The sequence below is a fragment of the Chelonia mydas genome, chromosome 4 (genome assembly GCF_015237465.2).
Source record: "Chelonia mydas isolate rCheMyd1 chromosome 4, rCheMyd1.pri.v2, whole genome shotgun sequence".
NCBI lineage: Eukaryota > Metazoa > Chordata > Testudines > Cheloniidae > Chelonia > Chelonia mydas.
In genome coordinates, this window is record NC_057852.1 from 18,414,425 (window position 1) to 18,437,112 (window position 22,688).

Below are 22,688 nucleotides of genomic sequence, written 5' to 3' on the forward strand. Positions count from 1 at the left end.
CCTGCTAGTAATGGGGGACTAACTACTCAGACATTTATTGAAAAAATACAGCAAAACACAAAAATTCCAGTGAGTTTTTGCAACCTATTGGGGAAAACTTTTTTGTTTCAGAAAGTAGAGGCAGTAACCAGTGAAACAGCCATTTTAGACTTGATTGTGACCTACAAGGAGGAATTGGTTGCAAATCTGAAGGTGGAAGGCAACCTGGGTGAAAGTGATGATGAAATGACAAATTTCATGATTCTAAGAAATGGAAGAAATGAATACAGCAGAATAAGGAAAATGGAGTCAAAAAGCAGGCTAAAAACTCTGAACTTCTGATGAACTCTTCTGATGATTGGAAACCTTTGTCTAATTACAAGCCTAAACTTGTTGATGGCCAGTTTATATCCAGTTGTTCTTTTGTGGGAAAGCAAGCATTAGGGTGGCTAGTACTGTCAACAAGCGGACCCCACTCCAACAAAGATGGAAGCAATTGGGGGGACTTAAACTGCAAGGAGTCCAAGTTAATTGATGCTGGAGCATCCAGCTCCAGAGGAGTGTGCAGAAGAGCTGACACTGGTGCTCAACAATCTTCAAGCAACTCATGGGTCAGTACAAAAAAAGACAGAAACTATCTTGGCAATGGTGCCAAGCATGGAACAGGTACGGAGGTTGGCACCTCCTGAGTCAGTGACAATGCTACTGAAGTCTTGGTAGGAGGCACTGATCTTGTCTTCAGTGCCACTTTGAATGTATTCAATGCCAAATGAGGGATTTGCTCCCAGTAGAGCACACAGGAGATTACAACCTTGAATCTATGGTAGAAGGTGGCATTAAGGCTGGAGTGGCACAGTGCATCTTGGCTTTAATGTCAGAGGGTCTCAGCACAGAGGCTGGTCTTGGTATCTTTCACGGGCCCATCAAGATATCAGACTAAATACTTAACAGACCATACTCTGGCTTTACCAAATGAGTTTCACCCATGCACAGGAGGCACCAAAAGTGGTACAAATCTTAAAGCCCCTGTGGGAATTAGGGCCCAACACAGTGGCAATAAAGGGTAAGGAAAGGGTCATCTACACTGAACTAACCTATACCACATGAAGAAAGATTGAGGGTATGCTAAGTGAAGATTCAGTGTGAGAACACAAAAGTAAGTTCCATTTGCTTTCTGTAATGACAGATAATTGGAAGCAATTGGGAGGTTGCACTCCCTATAAAATAGGGCGAGTTCTCTTGTGAATCTTCCAGCGGGCACAGCTTTTCAAGGCAGTTTCACAGCTCAGCACCAGAGGTGGCATATACCAGAAGAGGGAATGTACAGAAGCTGTCAAAAAGAAGGGATAATCACTGAAAAAACCTGCAGATCCCATGTGCATACCAGCAATGCATATGGTTAACTGCTGCCATTAGTACTAAATGTCAATAACTCAAGATCAACCCAAAAAACAGATTTCTATGAGATCAGGGGAGTGAGCACAGGTATGGATATATTTTTGATTCCGGCTTCCAAGAGATTAAACACTAAACATGATTTAAAATACCCTTGTAGGGTACTTTAAGTCATTTGACATCCCTTCTCACTGTACAAGTTTAAAACAGAAGTCAAACACTTTATATAGAAAGCTCAGTACTTACTGCTATAGTCACCATATCCATAGTAGTTGTTGTAACCAGTGTAGTCATATCCTCCGTAGCCACCATATCCTGGGCTGTTGTAGCCATAGTTGCCATATCCCTGATTCCAGTAGTTGCTATATCCCTGGTTCCAGTTTTGACTGGGGCCTGAAGCACAGTAGTAAATTGCCAAAACATTAGAAGACTGAAAGAATATAGCCACCTTTCTAAAATTAGTAAAAAGTTAAGCACAAACTTACCACCACCTCTTCCACGGGCTCTTCCAACAAATCCTCCTCTACTGCCCCATTGCTGTTGCTGCTGATACTGTTCCTTTGACATGGCTACTTTTATTTCACACTAGAAGACCAAAAGTTAAAATCAAACCTAATTGGAAAAAAAGCAGTCTTTAAAGTAATTTATAGCCAACTGATTGTAAGTTAGTACTTTAGTTAAGAGAAGAACGTACAATAAAAAATAGTCACACTGGAGTCTTATGAAAAACAACAAACAACTTCAATCTAAAAACATTTACCTACTCTATTTCATAGCCTGTGAAAATTCAGTGACAAACGGTTTCCATCCCATCTGGTATAGACACTAATTCTTAAAGGAATTGTTTAGATTAAATTTTATTTCCATACTTCAGTTTTTCATCTGGTTTACAAATTTTATAGCCTTAGAAAGTTTGGACCAGATTGAATTATGAAAGCATCACTAGTTTTACTCAGTTACGTTTTGAAAGCTCAACTCAGCTGTCAGTATGTAAACAGTCACGTAAAACTTAAGCTTTAATTTTTACATTATTTTTGCTATTGGCCATACTTACACAAGTGATGGGATTTCTGAACTACACAGTCCAGGATCTGATAGTAAGCATGTTTCCATTTTGGTTTAGTACCAGTTTAAGACAATTTTCACTGGTTTATACTCCACTTAAGTATTTTACTAACAAGAAAGCATTTCCAAGTGGTTGAACAATTAAACCAGGATGCAAGTATGATACTGATTCAAAGAAACAATCCATTTCAAAACTATAGATAAAGCATATGCGGTAGAAGAGGGCAGAGAAGGCTGTGGAGGGGAGAGTTTCCAAGGTTCTTAAAGGAGGCTGTAGTGGGTCCAGAACGAGATGAGGGGTAAGTCTCACGCGGGGGGTGGGAAGGTTGGTGCATTGAGCCCTGCCAGTAGGAGTAAGTGAGTGTGCTGTTGCCAGACCCCTGAATGAAAAGGATGATAAATTGTCTAAGCCCTGGTCTACACTAGGGGCGGGGGTCGACCTCAGATAACGCAACTTCAGCTACGCAAATAGCATAGCTGAAGTTTGCATATCTTAGGTCGACTTATGTTGCTGCGAGGACGGCGGCGAGTCGACCGCTGCTGCTCCCCCGTCGACTCTGCTTCAGCCTCTCCGGAGTCAACGGGGAGCACGTTGGGGGATCGATTTATCGCATCTAGATGAGATGCGATAAATCGATCCCCGATATATCAATCACTACCCGCCAATCCAGCGGGCAGTGAAGACCTGCCCTTAGGCCACAAACTTTTTGGTAGCAAGAGTGGCATAAGGCCCAGAGTCTCTGTTCTAGAGGAAGACATGAACAAGGATTCCCAATATGCACCAAAAAACGAGGCGCACACTTGGTGCTTATATAATACAAACATCGATGAGCTAAAATACTTTGTTGTAGCTACACCATACATTTCTAGGATACTACCACAAATAAAATGGAAGCAGCTCTTAATGTATTCCACACACAGAAAGTTATTTGCTCTGTTACTACAAGCAATTTAAAATTCCTCTAGTAAGACTTTAACATACTTTACTAAGACCGACGTTGTGGTATTTTTTTTCCATTATTTTCTTCACTGGTTCCTCATCCTTGAAAGTAATAAAGCAGAATCCACGCCTTTTGTTGGTTTTGTTGTCCATGGGGAGTTCTATAGATTCCACCTGGTGAAAACAAGTTAACATATTTCAATGTCATTCTTACTAAACAACCCTCCATACTTTACTATGTTTAAAATCAGATAATCACACAAAGTTACATCTGCATAGCTCATATTAGTTAACTGAACTTATTTAACAGATACATGCAGGTAACAAGTTTCATGCAGAGGCATTTTGCTCTCACCATACATGGAAACTGATACCTATATATTTCATGTTCACATTCAAATTTAAGTTACATGTTAAATAAGTCTTCAATAATTACATCAGCATGATTTGCTTCACAGTATTTTTCAGTCAAGTATTTCTAATTTCCAGGAGATGTAGTTCCAGTGTCATAGCACCTGTATTACCCATCCTGGCACTAAAACCATGTTACAAGAACAATTTTAGATCCGGAGTTTAAGAACTTGACTGCAAATATAACAATGTAAGTAAGGAATGTCCAACATATCTCCTTACCCAAGTTACAAAGGAGGTTCCAATTTAACATAGACCAGTTAAGGTCCACAGTACATTACAAAGTGGAACTTCATTTGTAATCAGGGTAGAGCACAACCAGTTGGTGACCAGGTTTCTTGACTGTTGTGTTGACATGGGCTGAAAGGTTCGTGTTAGAAGGATTCGCCAGGTCAGTGGGGAATAGGCAGCCATTTAAGTCAGCTTTATAGAATTTATGGAGGTTCACCAGCAAAGCACAAAAGATACTTTTGCCCACATTTACCATTAAGATAATGTTAGAAAATAAAGCAGAAGTATTTTACTCCCCTTTCAAAAAAATGTCTCAGCCCACTGGGTGAAGAGAATTTTCAAGGCAAATCTGAACTGCTTTAGAAACCAAGATTAGATTCCCACTTAGTCTAAAAAACTTCAAACACTCTAGTTAGGTCTAGAGAATACACTGGCCAGGCATATAATGTTAAGCCTCAACATTTTAAAAACATGTGTTAAAGCAGCACCACTGTCAAAATTAGAATGTTTCCATGTCAGAAGGTACTCAAAATAGAAGTGGATTAAACAGCTTTTGTCACATACCTCACCAAAACCTCCAAAATACTCCCTTATTTTCTCTTCAGGTGTATCTGGAGATAGTCCACCAACAAAAATCTTTTTAACAGGTTCTTTTGTTTTCATGGCTTTAGCTCTTTTAGGATCAATCACTTTTCCATTCAGTTTATGTTCTTTTTGGTCCATGACCTATAAAATTTGAAGTTAACAACATTTTGACTTTTCAAACTAACTAAATACTTTACTGCAGTTTTCGGTAAAATGTAATGCCAAAAATACAGGATCAACTAAAGATGGGCATAAACTGAGCACTTTTACAAGTGCATAACCAAGTAATAGGTCTGCAATATGGGCCAATATACACTGACTATACGTTTCCTTCCCAAACTCTTCATCTAACCACTTATCACTTCGGAGCCGAGTGCCATAAAAGGAAGTTAAGGACACAGTATTCAAAGAAGGTACTCTAAACGAAAGTTTGAAAAAGATCAAACCACTTTCTTCTCCCTTTACAGTTTGTGAACTACCATATGTTTAGACCACATAAGCTCCAATATTGTTGCTGAGCAGATGGTTCCACACTACTGGATATCCAAAGCCCTTTGTTTTTTATATTGTTTAAAATTTCCCAGAACTTGATCAGTTTTATTATAAAAATTTAAAAATGGGTGAAAATTGGTGCAAAAAGTTTACTTCCATTTTCTGGGTAAATACGAGGATAAACATTGTGGGACCTGCCAGGCAACAAATAGAGAAAAATAAGAATATTGAAAGAGTGCAAACACAGTATAATACTGTGCATTAACAGTACATACACATGTGCGTGTATTTGCCACTACATTAAATTACATTGCTTTAACAGAGCCTCGCCTTTAGACTTAGACTAATTTATTATCATTTGCAGTGTTGTTGTAGCCATGTTAGTCCCAGGATATTAGAGCGAAGAGCTAATACACAGAGAAGCTCAAAAGCTTGTCTTACACCAACAGAAGTTGGCCTAATAAAAGATGTTAACTCACTCACCTTGTCTTTTTAATTTATTAACAACAAACATCTAACAATGTATTGGATTTTCCTAATAGTCATATTTTCAGGTACTTGAATGGTCTAATATTCAAGTGAAAATTGGTATAAACCAAACAGCTTTTGTAAAACCCAGGAATTTTTTGTTAAAAAATCAGAAACGAAGGGCGTTACGGATAGCGAAGGTTTTTTTCGACAGCATTTAATACTGTAGTGTCTGAGGTCTTGTCTACGCTACGAAATTATGTTAACCTAACTTACACTGGCATACAGCCACCGCAGTTATTAAATCGCTTGTGCGCGCACACACTCTGCTCCTTGTGTCGGCAGTGTACCTCCTCACCAGGAGCGCTTGTAACAATTCTATTGTCAGTGTGGGGCATTGTGAGACAGCTCCTGAAAGCCAGTAACTGTTGAAGTAAGCAATGCAGTGTCTACACGGACACTGCATCAACTTAATTACATCGACTGACTCTACACTGTTCGGAGAGGTGGTGTTACTAAGTTAGCATAGAGATGCACTTACGGCGGTGGGCACCAAATGTTAGTGAAGACACTTCCGTAGCGAGGTCGATGTAAAGCAGATGACATCAACCTACCACTGTAGTGTAGACAAGGACTAAGGCCTGACATGCTGAGAGAGATTTCCTTGCAGTGAAGGACATGAGACCATGCTTCAAGAAATGCTGTTCACTGCCAAGGAGTTGGACAGGTCAGATAGATGGCTGAAGTAAAAGCATTTTAAAAAGCAGCCTCTGGAAAAATATTGCTTCTCAAAGCTGTATCTTTTTAATAGATTATGTAAACTAGATGCACGCAAGAAACTTATTACTGAGTTTCTGTACTGTTCATTTAAAGGGTAAATGAATTAATTAGATTAGAGAATAACACTACCTTATCTACACTCTCAGACTCTTTAAAAAGTACAAAGCCAAAACCCCTTGATCTCCCTGTGATAGGATCTAACTTCAGAGTGCAGTCTACGACTTCACCAAATTTGGAGAAGTAGTCCTTCAGATCTTTCTTTGTAGTGTCCCAGCTAAGGCCTCCAATGAACATTTTCCTGTAAAGACAGATATTAACAAATTAATAATCTTGTTCTAAAATTTGATATACAGGATATATTTTATTTTATCATAAGAGCTCATTTTTCCAATTAGGGAACTTTGGTAGGATACTATCAGCAATACCCCGTTATACATCTGATCATCCCTCTACATTTCAGAAAGTGGTCCTGGTCAAATTTGCCACAACTGAAAAATCTACGTAAAAGTGACATTTTGAGTTCCATATTTGTGTCTGTCATTTATTTAGTTTACAAATAAGACTTATTAAGCTGCCAGCCCTACAAACTCAATGTGGGGGCTGAGAAGACAAGGAGGATTCTTCCTACTTCACACCACCACCACCGAAGATCCTTCCAACCACATTCTGTTCTCAGTTGCACTCACTCAGCCCCACAGAGGATCAAATGTTGATTAAGTTGTCATTATTCCATAGTTACTTTTCAAAATAAATCACAAAGTAAGTGCAGATTACCCATTGAGCCGTATATGCCAGTCTGGGCTGGACAGGCACAAATATGTCTGGTTTGCCACTAAAGTTCCTAGACAAAAACTCTACCAAGTTGGGGACAAATTACTCTACTCACATAGAAGGGGAGTATGCAGTACTGGAGCATGACTCTAAAGTTATGTGCTCCGACCAAGACCAATACTAAATTTATAAAATTATATACTGATGAGGCCATGTGTTATTTCAAAAATGAGTGCCCAAACAAGTTGTAAATCCATTGTTTTCCCAATCAAACTGGCCATGCGACTTAATGTGGGTAGGCTCATCCAAGTTTGATTTTCATTTTAATTGTAAATATGGTGGTACACTAGATAGTTTGGAATCAAGTTACTCTCCCAATGCAAAGAGTTGGGAAATAAGGGGTGAAAAGGCCAAACATCTTACCTCCTCAGAAGGGGACATTTTATGATTTTTGTCAACTTTAATTAATCAAGTGAAATTGCGAATGGAATCTTTCCTAAAACTATTAGAAAACCGTTATTTGTACCCATTCCAGTAAAGAATCATTTTAAAGTAATTTTGCTTTATATTGGCTCCAAAAATCACAAGAGAAAACAAGATCCAGCCAGATCTGCAAAGACATTTCTGACAAGACCTAGTTCTCTTTATTGCCCCAACTAAAACTTATTTGTATTCATTCTAGAAATCACTAGAATGTTCCTCAGCACACAATAGAAATCCGAACTCCTCTATGTTAAACATGTGCACAAAGTTACTTTACAAAATATATACCAGCACATAGCATGAGTTCTGTCACATCACTATATGCCGGACGACCTCTTTAAATCGAAGCTGCACATACAGATCGGACCATCAAGGCCACTCACTTCCAGGTCTTGCTACGTTAGTCATGGCCTTAGGAATGCATAGTCTTTTGACAGATTTATCTAATCCTTATGCAACTGCAGTGGACAGAGAGAGAGGCTCCAGCCTTCAGATGTTACATGTTTAATACCAGTGACTACAACTTATCTCCCCCCACCCCCCACCAAAAAATAAATACATACATACATTATGAATTCATCCCCAGCAGACCCACTCCTCTCCATCCCTTCATATATTATTCCAATTGCCTTTGCTCTCTACCACAGAGTACTAGAAGCCCTTCCCAGGATTAGTGCTTTCAAGACAAATATGGAGGGGTTAGTTGGGCAACTGAGTGTTGCACCACCACATTAGTGGTGCCAGACACTCAGACGTGCTCTATGCTCCGGAGATGCTTTAAAACACCGATATTCAGACTTCAGTGGTTCAGGAGTCAATTAGCAACCAATATTACCTAAAACAGCCCCAATAGTGTGAAAACTCTGTTTCATTTTCTTTTATATATATTATTCTCACTGCAAAATGACTGCCCAAATATAATTTTATCAACTACAACTGGTTAATAACATAGTAAAAGCATCCTTATTGGTTAATAATGAAATCACACAGTGTTTTAATATCACATGCTGCAAAGAGCCTCAGGAGACGCATTAAAGAGCCACTTGCAGCTCGTGAGCCTCAGTCTGAGTATCACTGATTTAGGAGGATACATTTATGGGAGAATTTCTTCAAGTTTTCAAGGTTTTTATAACAAAAGAAAAGGCTTAGTGTTATATCCATGGCATGTTGGGGAATAAGATTTCCCAACAAACAATTTGGGGAACTTTTTTCTGAGTGAAGCAAGAAAAGAAAAAGATGACATGCTTACAGAAGGGCTCAATAAATGAGCAAATTTTAGCAATGCAAACTTACCAAAACCTTCCCTCATATCATTATGCCCTTGAAAAGGCTAAACAGGGAAACTTACAGTACAAAAACATTTTTTTGTCTACTTCCATAAAATAAGCATAGCAATACTGTTTAGATTAAGATAGGCCATTAGCATGACCAGCCTTTTTGGCTCTTACAGATGTTGAAGTACTCTAAAATACTGTAATATCTTTAAATTAGGGCTGTCAAACGGTTAAACAAATTAATCGCACGGTTAAACAATAGAATACCATTTATTTTAAATATTTTTGGATGTTTACTAAATTTTCAAAAATATTAATTTCAATTACAACACAGAATACAAAGTGTACAGTGCTCACTATTTATTACAAATATTTGCACTGTAAAAAACATTGTATTTTTCAATTCACCTCATTCAAGTAATCTAGTGTAATCTCTCTATCATGAAAGTTGAACTTATAAATATAGAATTATGTACAAAAAACCTGCATTCAAAAATAAAACAGTGTAAAACTTTAGAGCCTAAAAGTCCCCCTCAGTCCTACTTCTTGGTCAGCCAACCACTCAGACAAACAAGGCTGGCTACAATTTGCTGGAGATAATGCGGCCTGCTTCTTGTTTACTATGTCACCTGAAAGTGAGAAGAGGCATTCATACGGTACTGCTGCAGCTGGCATTGCAAGACATTTATTTGCCAGATGCGCTAAAGAGTCACATGTCCCTTCATGCTTCAACCACCATTCCAGAGGACATGCTTCCATGCTGATGATGGATTCTCCTTGATAACGATCCAAAGCAGTGCGGACCGACGCATGTTCATTTTCATCATCTGAGTCGGATGCCACCAGCAGAAGGTTGATTTTCTTTTTTCGTGGTTTGGGTTCTGTAGTTTGCGCATCAGAGTGTTGCTCTTTTAAGACTTCTAAAAGCATGTTCTACACATCGTCCCTCTCAGATTTTGGACAACACTTCCCATTCTTAAACCTTGGGTTGAGTGCTGTAGCTATTTTTAGAAATCTCACATCAGTAACTTCTTTGCATTTTGTCAAATCTGCTGTGAAAGCGTTCTTAAAACAAACATGTGCAGGGTCATCATCCGAGACTGCTATAACATGAAATACACGCAGAATGCGGGTAAAACAGAGCAGGAGACATACAGTTCTCCTCCCAAGGAGTACAGTCACAAATTTAATTGACGCATTATTTTTAATGAGCATCATCAGCATGAAAGCATGTCCTCTGGAATGGTGGCTGAAGCATAAAGGTGCATACAAATATTTAGCATATCTGGCATGTAAATACCTTGCAACGCCGGCTACAAAAGTGCCCTGCAAACACCTGTTCTCACTTTCAGGTGACACTGTAAATAAGAAGCAGGCAGCAGTATCTCCCATCAAAGTAAACAAACTTGTTTGTCTTAGCGATTGGCAGAATAAGGAGTAGGACTCAGTGGACTTGTAGGCTCTAAAGTTTTATACTGTTTTATTTTTGAGTGCAGTTATGTAACCAAAAAATAATCTGCATTTGTAAGTTACACTTTCATGATAAAGAGATTGCACTTCAGTACTTGCATGAGGTGAAATGAAAAATACTATTTGTTTTTTCATTTTTACAGTACATATATTTGTAATCAAAATAGTAATATAAAGTGAGCACTGTGCACTTTGTATTCTGTGTTCCACTAAAGTCAATATTGAAAATATAGAAAAACATCCAAAAATATTTAATAAATTTCAATTGGTATTCTATTGTTATAAGTGCAATTAATTGCGATTTTTTTTTGAATTAACAGCTTTAGTTAACTATGATTAATTGACAGCTCTACTTTAAACATTAAAAAGTTGTAAGAGAGGATTGTCTATTTGACAAAATGCATTGTATGTCTATTGAAGACTGAAGTTAACATGGTATTTACTCTTTTATGAAACAGTAGCAACATGGGTTTTAATTTCCCACTTTCAAAGAAGTGTTTTACTTTTGGATTCCCTAGAATCTGGGCTTTTGTATTTATCTCAGTGTTTAAATATTATGTTTGATGAGCAGAGTGAAAATACCCAGATCTATCTTATTTTTACCATGTGAGGATTCCCTTTGGCTACATGGGATATTAGATGAACATTACACATTTCCCCCCTTCCTGCTATTTTAATTTTAAAATTAATTTAAAGTTAGATGTTTGAATTTAAAAGATTTTAACTGTGTACACCTCATTTAAAAGTGAATTTCCACTTGCAATCCGTCTTAAGGACTCAGAATAATTTACATTGGTTATTAAAATGATTTTCGAAGTGTTTGAATGGATAATTATGCTATGCATTACATGTTACTTTTGTAATGAAAAGTTATTGAATTATTGATATAGAAATACTGTATGAAATGCTCCATTTAAAATAGGTTAAATATGGGAAGCAAGTCCACTAATGACATGAGCTTGATGCTGCTGATACAACCCAGCCTAGCCACTAATGTTACTTGGGTCGGCAAGAGCTCATGTCAATCTACCCAGCAAAATCAACCAACTTCCAACTCAAGTGCTAATAGCCATCTATTGTGGGATTTTATACTGCTGTGTATCACTGTAGTATCTAAGAATCTTCCACTTAAAATCAACAGCAACAATAAATCCCCTGGTGGACTTTGGGGGGGCTATGACTCCTTTCCCTTGGTGTAAAAACTGTTTGCATTAAGTTTTGGGTTGTTTTGTTTTTATTTGTAAATATTATTAATTTTCTTTTTAAAATAGGAATTTAGTGGTGGTGCCAGAAGTCTGTGTTGTGTCATAATACTCATGCCCAGACCCAAGTGCCCCATCAAGTTCCTTCTCTTCAAAAGTATGAGGAAACAGAGAGACTTTACAGTGTGCCTCGAAAGCCAGGCTAGCTCTATCAGCCAAACTGGGAGATGAGGAGTACCACAACCAAATTGAGCACCTGAACTGATCTTAACTGTGGTGATTCACAGGTGGCATCTGATAGGAATACAACTGGAACAGTTCACAGGATTTATCTTAAAAAAAAAAAAAAAAAAAAAAAAAAAAAGACAGTACAGGTGAGTCGCATCATATACGCATTTAACTTATGTGAATTCAACTATACGTGCTCGGCCTAAAGAAAAAACAACAAGATACCTGTAAATAGCGTGGGCGATTCCATCCACCATTCCACTCAATGAGCGTATGTCCCGGAGTGAGCATGAGATGGGCGACATGAATCTGCTGTTCCCTCAGTCGGTCTCAGTTCCCGCATGCCTCTCATAGTCTGAGCATCTTGCCGCGCTGAGTGTGATTCTAATGTTTAAAGATACTGTACGTATTTTTCGTACAACATGGCCCCTAAACACAAGCCAACTACTTCATCTGGTGCTCAACTGAAGAAACAGTGATGTGTTCTAACGCTGGAGGAAAAACTGGCTGTGTTGGACTTACTGAGAGACGGTATGTCCGTCTCCAACATGGCGCGTAAATATGGCCGCAATGAATCTAGCATCCGTGCCATCAAGATTCAAGACAGAGAAATTCATCCAGCCGTGGCATCCAGTGCTCCAATAACGAGCCAGGTGCGTGATAAGACTTTAGTAAAGACTGAAAAGGCATTCTACTTATGGCTGGAAGACATGAACCGTAAACGTGTGCCTATCGATGGCAAAACGTTGTGAGAAAAGGCTCTTAGCCTCTATGCGCTGTTCAAACCTCTCGCCGAAGAGGGACAACCTTCTGATGAGAAGGAATTCAAAGCCAGCCAAGGTTGGCTTAACAGTTTTAGGAACCGCTTCAACCTCAAAAACATGCAGACTACAGATGAAGCTGCACCTGCCAACGAAGAGGCAGCAAAAGCCTACCCCGAACAATTAAAGAAAAATCATAGAAGAAAAGGGCTATCTTCCGGAACAAGTTTTTAATGCTGACGAGACTGGGTTCTTCCGGAAAAAAAACGCCCAACCGCACTTACACTTCGAAATCAGAAAGACAAGCCCCTGGCTTCAAAGCAGCTAAAGACCGTGTGACTGTTGTTTTATGGCAATGTGGCTGTGCATTTAATAAAGCTGGGCTTCCTCTACAGGGCTGCAAATCCCTGTGCCCTAAAAGGCAAGAACAAAAATCTCCTGCCTGTGTTCTGGCAATCAAATAAAAAGGCTTGGGTGACAGCAGCATTATTTCTGGATTGGTTCCGCAAGTGTTTCATTCAGGAGGTCAAGCGGTACCTCGAAGAGAAAGGACTTGACTTTAAAGTGTTGCTGATCATAGACAATGCTCCTGGCCACCCTGCAGCACTCCGGTCTGCGCATAATGATGCGGAAGTCATCTTTCTCCCCACGCCCCTCCATACCACTTGCATCCTCCAACCTCTCGACCAAGGCATGATTCGCTGTTTCAAGACCACGTACACGAGGCTTATGTTCCCACGGATACGTAGCGCTATGGATGCTGAGCCCAGTCTTAATGTGATGGAGTGTCGGAAGTCCTTCAACATTGCCGATTGTATCACTTATTTTAAACAGGCAATGGATGCAATCAAGCCTGAAACAGTCAATGCATGTTGGCGAAACCTATGGAAAGAATGTGTGAATGATTTTAAGGGCTTCCCGACCATTGACAAAAAAGTGAAACACACTGTTCAGGTGGCCAGCCAAATGGGTGGTGATGGCTTCGTCAACATCCTTGAGGAAAAAACTGAAGAATTAATTGAGAGCCATAGAGAAACACTGACTAACCAAGAGTTACAGGAACTGATAAAATCGTCTACAGAAGATGAAGATGACGACAACGAACAGGAAGAGCCAGCAAGTTGGAATCTTCATAAATTTGCTGAAGTGTTCCAAGCAGCGAAACACTTGAATGATTTAATTTCTGAATGTGATTCCTCTATGGAACGAAGCCTCAAAATCACACGTAGTATTATGGACGATTTGAGACCGTAACAAGAAATGTTTGAGCAGCTCAAGAGACAACAGCGACAGTTGCCGATCACCATGTTTTACAAGGAAAAACAACCAGCAGCAGATGAGCCTATGCAATCAACTTCTCGAGCTGAACCAGAGCCAACCACATCGTCTACAACTCGCTCTCCGTCACCTCCCATCTCCTAGATCAATATCAAGCCCTGACAACCCCCTGTAATTAAAAATACAGTACTGTAAAATTATATTTTCCATATGTACTCTATTATATACTGTACATTACTGTATATATTATACATATTACTGTACCGGTTGTATACACAAAACCATGTACAGTATACTGTACTTCATGGGCAATTTAAGGGATTTTCAAGGGTAATTTTGACTGTAAGCGATTTTCGCCTTACGCGCTGACTTTAGAACCTGACCCCCGCGTAAGATGCAACTCCACTGTACATTATTCCCACCAGTCAAAGTCCAGGAAATTTTGTATTTGTAAAAATTATCCCAGTTACACAATACTGGGTTTTAAAAGTGGCAACCTGCATGCTGAAGTTTCAGAGAATATAAACAGATTAAAAAAAAAACAAAAACACATGCCGAGTACCCACACTACCAACTGAAGTCAATGGGAGCTAAAGGTGTTTAGCATCTCCAGGGGGGAAATGAGGCCGTTATAAACCCAGAAGTTAAAGTTGAGTGGAATTAGACAGTACCACAGAGTTTAAAAGACCTTATGCTAGCTATGGAATGGACTCCTTTATTTAACCACCCTGATGTATGGTGGGTATATATAGGTGCCAGTAATGTACATAGTAGCCTGTGATGCAGTAATGTAAGAATGGAACAATTTCATAAGACTAATAAGGCAGAAAAGGTCACTGCCAATGAAAGCCGCAGAAATATATTTTACAGGTACAATAAATAAGGCTAAGTTTTTGTTACAATTATTTTTAGTAAAAGCCATGGACATGTCACGGAAGCAGTAACCTGTCTGTAACTTTTGTTGCTGCGGCAGCTTCATGGTTTCCCCCACCACCGTGGTGGCTAGGACCTGTGGGGTTCCCCCTCTGGCCACAGCAGCTGGAAGCTGCAGGGGTGCCCTCCTCCACCTATGGCAGCTGGGAGCTGCAGGGTGACCATATTTCCCAAAGAGAAAATGGAACACCCACAGCCACTCACCTGAGGCATCCCCCCTTGTGCGCACCTGAGGCTGTTGCCTGTCACTGGAACCCTGAGGAGAGCCCCCTCAGGAGTCTGTCACCTGTCAATGCAACACTGCAGGGGGCCCCCTGTTGCGGGAACCCTGCCAGCTCCAGAGTCCAATAACCCCTGGGGCTGAAGCAGAGAATGTCATGGAGGTTTCTGGAAATCACGGATTCCCTGACTTCCATGACCTCTGTGACATAAACGTAGCCTCAACAATGAACAATGTTAGCAATATGGCCTCTGGAAAAGTGGAATCTCTTCAGAAGAGTATTTCCTCGGCAAATTACTAGAGAAAAATGCAGTATCAAACCAACTCACTAATGTACACAACACAAATTCTCTGGATATGCTGCATAAAGCCAAACTGACAATGTCTGACCAACGAACAAGGAAGAATCAATCTCCCTAAAAAAAATCACTTCAAAATACCTTTAGGAAGAATGACAGTATCAACAGTTTCCTCAGAGGATTTCCTATGTAATCAGTATGGCCCTACCAAATGCACAGTCCATTTTGGTCAACGTCACAGTCATAAGATATTAAAAATAATAAATTTCACAATTTCAGCTATTTAAATCTGAAATTTCAGTGTTGTAATTGTAGGGGTCCGGAGCCAAAAAGAAGTTGTGGGGTGGTCACAACATTACTGTGGTGGAGAGTCGTGGCTCCTAGCCAGGAGCCCAGCTCTGAAGGCAGTGCCACCACCAGCAGCACCACAGAAATAAGGGTGGCAATACCATACCATGCTTCCCTTACTTCTGCGTTGCTGCCTACAGAGCTGGGCCCTCAGTCAGCAGCCACCACTATCAGGCCGCCCAGCTCTAAAGGCAGCAGTGCAGGTGGCATGGTATGGTATTGCCACCCTTATTTCTGCTGGCCAACAGCCACTGCTCTCCAGCCACCCAGCTCTGAAAGCAGTGCAAAAGTAAGGGTAGAAATACAACGACCAGCCTAAAATAACCTTGCAACTCCCTTTTGGGTCAGGACCCCCAATCTGAGAAACTCTGGTCTTGCCCATGAATAGTACAGTATAGGGTAAAAGCACACAAAAGAGCAGATTTCACGGGCCGGGACGCGTTTTTCATGGTCGTGAATTTGGTAGGACCCTAGTAATCAGCTTGTGGTTTGGTGTTACCAATCCTCTTTAGAAATCTGGACCATCACCTCTTCCTACATAGTCACTAATTCCCAAGTAATGCACCCTCACAGTGGTGGTTCAGTGGATAACATGAGGCATTCTCCTAGACCTTGACCAGAAATCAAGACTACACTCTGAATTAAGACTTCAGGAGCTTACTTTCAATATGAATTGAAATGAGAAAGCTATAACAAAGATTTTTGAGCCAGCCAATTCACATGGGTGAGAACTACTGCAGCCAGTCACTGTGGAATGTAAATGCATCCCATAAACTCTCAGATCGCAGAAGCAGCATTTACAGGGCAGAGAGGAAGCCATGTCTCTCCAGCTCTCAGAAGAAGGTTACAATGTCATGAAACCTTTAAAGAGATGAGATCCTGGAAACATCCCAGAAAACATATAAGGATTAGAGACTCAAAGCTGTACAGAAGTGAAAAAAAAGGCAGAAAATATGGAGCAAGGAACTGAAAAAAAGGAGTGGGAGGAAGATGAGACAAAGCTAAGAAGGTGACGGGCCTACCTTTAAAGGCTGAGTTTATGACTTTGTCAATCAGTAGCCAAATAATTCAGAACATACTCAAACTCCAAAACTCCAGGGTAAGAAAAGCAGTCACTGAGGCCCTAAGTTTACAAACCAAACTTTCTAACATATACAGGCAAATAGGTAAGAAGATAGTAAGTTTTCAGGATTGCACCACACAAAGTGCAAGCAAGCCTTAATCAAAATATTTCAACATACATAGCAGCCACTGAAATCTGATGTGTACGCTCTATTTTTTGCCAGGGACTGTTCCTGACAGGTGGGTTTTTGTTTTTTAAAGATCAATCACTTCTGACTAGTGGAGACTTATAAATTTAAAGATGCTGGAAGGGAAATCAGTTTCTGGTCTCTATTCCCACCTCAATAAGAGGTGTGCCTGTACGTGGCGGGTTCGGTCTCTGCTACTCTAACTTCGCCAGCCCCAGCTTTTCCCCTTGGATCGTTCTCCCACATGAATATATCCACAATGCTTGCCTCTGCTGTTGCCCTGATCTTGCCCAAGCAGTAATGTGAAGATGACATGCGACTTGAGAGTTTCAGTGCTGTATATAGGGTTTTGAGTATCAGCAGAATTGACGATTCTTGTTAAAGGAACAGTCATCTTGGGGGAAAAAAATAGTCTCAGGAAGTCTTGAAACCTACTACAGTTATTTGGAATGCCTAATTTACATAAAAAAGTTAGAGAACACACATTTTCGGGGAGTTTTCATTAAACAACTTGGTGCATCTGACAGTAGTTTATGGACAATTTCTCCTCCATGTGCTCCCTGCTGAAAAAAAAGTAGCTGTGTAAATGGGGGAGCAGAAGAGCCCTTCTGAAGTTTTATTTTTACTTAAAGAAAATTCTATCGGGAAGTGTAGTGAATTTCAAAATTTGAAGTTTACAAGCTCCTTTTAATTGTGCCTACAGACTTGGTAAAACAATACTTCATCAGTTTACAACCAGACGACATTTGGAAGGTTACTGTCACAACTGTAAGAGCTTAAAACTAATGCCAAATCTATACTACAAACTTTTCCCAGAACAGCTATGGTGGTAAGAGATTGGATTTGAGAGCGACACACACAGCTATACTGGCAAAAACGCTTAATATACACACGGTTACACTGGCGAAACCGCACTTTTGGACCTATAACTAATTTTGCTCAGGGGAAGTGGGGGACTGGAATAAGTTTACCAACAAAGCCTTCCATGTGTAGAACTGACTTAGGGGAAAGCTTAAATACTGCAGAAACTGTTGCTACTTGGGTCCTCCTCTGATAGGCCTGTCAGGAAATTTCCTATGAGAAATGACACGTGGATTTTTTTCAAGTCTAGCATTCAAGTTCTGGGAGACAAGATCAACAACATCCTGAGGCTCTTTAGCGGAGGGAATTAATACAATACAGTGCAAGCATTACCTGGTATGTTCTGACACCATTCAGCAAAGTTACTCTTACAGTCTAGGCTGACAATCATGACCCTCCACAAAACCTCATCCACAATCTAGTCCCAACCCTCAACTGACCGTGCATTAAACAGCAAAGACATGGCAGAAACAACAGTTGTGAACTTTTAAGTTATAAAACTCAAAACCAAGTCAAAGGAAAACAGGAAGATACTGTATGTAAATATTTACCAATGTCAAATAAAGTGTTTGAAGCTTTTGTTTTTAAAGAAAAAAATTCTGATTTTTCTCTCTGCTCTCAGTCAAGCCATTGTGTAAGCAGGGAGGGAAATCAAGAGGCTTCCAAGCATGTTTGCAGAGGGCGGGAGACAGATCTGCCGTACGGAAGTTATCCTCATTCAATGAGCCTGTCTTCTACTCTACCATTCGACTAGTATGTCACCCCCAGGAGGGGAGGAAGCCATTTCAAATTAGAAAACTGAGTTAATTGAAGCCCCTCTGAACTATGGTTTGGTGGTACTTAAGAGAAAAGTATGTTGCTGCAGAGTCTCACTGTATTGGAGATCACAAACATATTTAGGACTACACTTCAATGAATCCTGGTCTATTCTGTTGTGCACAGCAGTGGTTCTCAAACTAGGGCCGCCGCTTGTTCAGGGAAAGCCCCTGGCAGGCCGGGCTGGTTGGTTTACCTGCCGTGTCCGCAGGTTCGGCCGATCGCTGCTCCCACTGGCCACGGTTCGCCGCTCCAGGCCAATGGGGGCTGCGAGAAGCGGCCCAGGCCCAGGAATGTGCTGGCCGCCCTTCCTGCAGCCCCCATTGGCCTGGAGAAGCAAACCACGGGCCAGTGGGAGCCGCGATCCGCCAAATCTGCGGACGTGGAAGGTAAACAAACTGGCCCGGCCTGCCAGGGGCTTTCCCTGAACAAGCGGCGACCCTAATTTGAGAACCACTGGTGTACAGAAACAGAAAGAATACTGGCAATTGTAATACTCAGGTGAGTACTCAGTGCCTAATCTAAAAAGATCAGCATATTTAACATTTCTGGAACATATTTAACAAACTGTTTACTTTAAAGGTACTTTGGATGCATTTAATTTCAATTATTAGTTAAAGGTAAACATTAATGAGATACTTAGCATACCTTATATTATGCTAATTACTACTAATTCAAGGCAAGCTTTAAAATGAAATCTTAGTTATAAATTGGCAAATTTGCTCATCTCACACCACGCATTAGCAGTTGTCTTCAGAAGATTAAGGGCTGATTTTACTAAGAATTTTTCACATAAGCAATCTAAGACAACCTTTGGTTACAGCAAATTCAGTAAGATTTTTGCTTCTTCCAAAAGGATGGCTCTTATAATCCAACACTTTGTACTATTTAAAACAAAAGATTTACTTTCAGTAAACCTCACTTCATTTTACTTGGAAATGAAAGAAAGGTAAATGCATTAGGATGAAAATCAGAGGGACATTATATCCATTTAACAACACTCAGTCAATATTTAGATATTTCTTCATTAATATAAAGGAACACTAATACAATGCATCTTGTTTGACTAAATGGTAGTTACATAATCATAGAATACAAGCCATTTAAGTAACACAATTTTTTTAAGCCTATACATTAGACCCTGCACATACAAAATTTTATAGTTTCGCAGGTCATATAGCCTATTAGATATTTAAGCAATAACCACCGGGAATTTGTCCTGGGGATTAAAAGTTGCCAGTTAGTGGCACAAGCCAGACAGGTGCCCCCCAAAATGCTTTTCAATTTATTGCTATCAGAGCCCTTGAGCATTTAGAAATAAATGTAAAGTTTTACCATTCTTCCCGCTGTGGCGCTGCCGCTTCAGAAAGCCATGGGGAGGAGTTTGAATTGCTAGAGAACAACCAACCAATACAGTAACTGATCAAAATTCAATTTTCAGCATTTGTTAGGATTACAGTTTTAACTTATTTATACTTTTTATAAGACTTAGTGTAATCACTGTAGCTAGCTATCAAGCAGAGATGTTTAAGTGTCTAAACAACCTGAAGATGAGCAAGAGCCCACAGCAGCCATTAAAATGATACCAGCAAAGGGGCCAAAAACATTACAGGGAAAAACAAGCTAAAACAGCAATTAGCACAGTAGCATATCAATAGATTACAGATGGATGTTCACAGCTCAAGACTACATCTCAGTAATAAATTATGCGCATGCCATAGTATTGCACATGGTAATACAACTAAAAATCTTGCACTTCTGTTATGGTTTAGTTTCTTGATGTTTATATCACCTTCCCAAAGGCTAATTTGTTGTTCACCAACTAGAATCATTGACTAAATTTTTCCAACATCAGTGCCTACAGTTAGGTACCTAAACAGAAGTGGCCTGATTTTCCAGAGGTACTGAGCAGATGCTCTTCAACAGGAGCAGCAACAGGCTCCCCATTCTGAAAGATAGGCCACTGATTTACAAGCCTAAATATGGATTTAAAGATTTGTCTTGATTAGGAAAAGTTATGGTTACTTAATAAGTGTTACCTAACCCCAAGCAAATCTCAAACACTCAATCCACACAGACCATAAATCTAGATTTAACTATAGCTTTGAACACTCTTTTAACTTAAGTGTTCTGAACAGTACAAATTTTGGAGTGCAATTCTATTCTGAAAAGTAGCTAATGGCATTGTAAGGTTCCATATTACAAGCCCTGTAAAATCAATTTAAAAAACAAAACAAAAACAAAGTTCTTTTTGGCTTATATACCATCACCAACAATAAAGATGGTGCAATTAGAATTTAGCAAATACTCCTGTCGAGACACAAGGAGAAATATAATCCATATAACTTTTGCTGGGTTGCCTCTGTATGGCTTACAAGTGAAAAAAGCAGTAAATGCTTATTTCAGGCAGCAATGAAAAGCAGATGTGACTGAATGACAGACAACAGATTGGCTGAGTTAAGATGCCATTTCTGTTTCCTAAAAAATGATAATAAAAGCCTAAAACAAAACAAAAATACTCCAGGCAGAGTTTTTATCCTGAGAAGAGTCAGAATCCATGAAGTCCACTAAAGACTTTGCTGTTGCTATTAACTTTTCATAGAAGGCACTACAATGATGAGCAGAGTATAAAACCCTAAAATAGGGATTCAATGTATACTTCACACTAGATACTATAATTACCTCCTTTAAAGCTAAAGGCAGCAATAAATAAGTGTGAAAATACGACATTTTGAGCTGGGCGAGATCACGGAAGGGATTTTCAGAAAAAGATTGGGAGCTGTTGATGGCACAATGTAGTTTACCCGGCAGAGTACAAACTAACACAAAGGTGTGGGAAAGGTGGATTAGAGGAATACCAACAGTTCACAACACTAGCTGAGAGAGCACATTAAGTAGGAACTCCTGGATTCCATTCTGCCAGTAGCTGACTGTGAGACCCTGAGCAGTCACTTAAACACTGTCAACCTGAGATTAGTTAGTCTCATTACAGTGTCATCCACAATTGCAACAAGACTCAGGTACAGCGGCACTGCATTATCCAACCCAGCTCACAGCAGAACTAGCCGGTAACTGATGCAGCCAATGCACAAAGTAAACTGAAAACCAAAAGTATTCTTGATAGCTTTTCAGTTATAGCAATCTTAGGCGTGATCTGCCAGAGTAAAAAATCCTCAGACAAAAGTGTGTTTAAGTGCCTTTAGCTGTTGCAGGACGGATAAAGCCTGCTGTGCCTACGGGGTTGAGGATTAGGGACTCGATCCTGCAGCCAGTGGAAGTGAAATTATGGGGAGCACTCGCCCAAGGGCGACACCCCAGTGAGGTGGAGAAGTTGAACTTTCCTAGGGCGGCCCAAAGCGTCCCAGCCAGCCTCGTCTCCCACTTGCAGACACACTCAGCCGCGGTCTCCCTGCCCCACTCCGCGAGGGAACCGGCCGAGCAGGGGCGGCGATAATCGCGCGGCATCTCCCGACGCGGCCCGAGGCGCTTTACTGCCGCCGAGCCGGGGCGGGGATAGGCCGCCCCGCCACAGGGATCCTGGGCTCCCGCGTAAACTGCCCCCAGGCACGGGGTTGGTGGCGGCGGCTGTTGAGGCTGTCACTGCGGGCCCCTGGCCACTGAGACGTAAACAGCGGGAAACCCCACCGCGCGGCCGGGGGAAAAGGGGGAGGGACAGGCCGGGAGCCGCCTCCCCGCCCAGAGCGGCCGTTACTCACCCTTCATCCTCCTCGTTCTTGCTCGCGTCTATCTTGGCTCCCTCCGACTCAGCAGCGCCGCCGCCGCCACCACCGCCTCCTCCTCCGCCGCCTCCCCCTTCCGCGCCGCCCGCCCCAGCCATCCCCTCCTGCTGCTCCGCCTGCTCCGCCGAGCCGCCTCCGGCTGCCGAGTCCCCCCCGAACTGCTGCTCCGACATGACACTGCCGCGCCCTAGGAGCCGCGGCGAGCTCGAGACAGGCGCGCGCGGATGCCCGCTTCCGCCTGCCGGCTAAGACCGCGAGGGCTGGTACTCCGGCCGGCGGACCTAGCTACGGTGCCTCCTTCTCCCGCTTTAATGGCGCCGCCGCCGCCGCGAACCCAACGTAAAATGGCGGGCGGAAAGAACGCAGGAAGATCACGTGAGCCCGGTCCCTTCTCCAGCCCGCCTTCCT

The 22,688-nt window shown here is 41.0% G+C and overlaps 1 protein-coding gene across 4 annotated transcripts in view; it reads right to left on the reverse strand.

Annotated features, from left to right (window-relative positions):
* The window catches only part of HNRNPD (heterogeneous nuclear ribonucleoprotein D), a 27,053-nt gene extending 4,448 nt beyond the window's left edge, over positions 1–22,605 (reverse strand). The window contains exons 1-7 of one of the 4 annotated variants that reach the window (XR_005225059.2): positions 22,257–22,599; positions 19,876–19,932; positions 6,476–6,644; positions 4,586–4,747; positions 3,422–3,553; positions 1,860–1,959; positions 1,621–1,767 (exon numbers count right to left, since the gene is read on the reverse strand). Coding sequence is in view for 3 of the 4 variants with exons in the window: in XM_037896756.2 (XP_037752684.1) it covers positions 1,621–1,767; positions 1,860–1,959; positions 3,422–3,553; positions 4,586–4,747; positions 6,476–6,644; positions 19,876–19,932; positions 22,257–22,453 (964 nt within the window). In the remaining variant the exon portion in view is untranslated. Of the gene's footprint in view, positions 1–1,620; positions 1,768–1,859; positions 1,960–3,421; positions 3,554–4,585; positions 4,748–6,475; positions 6,645–7,888; positions 11,282–19,875; positions 19,933–22,256 lie in introns of those variants that run through there. The other 3 variants (XM_037896756.2, XM_037896757.2, XM_043545619.1) reach the window with 3 other exon arrangements.
* Positions 22,606–22,688: the final 83 nt, after the last annotated feature.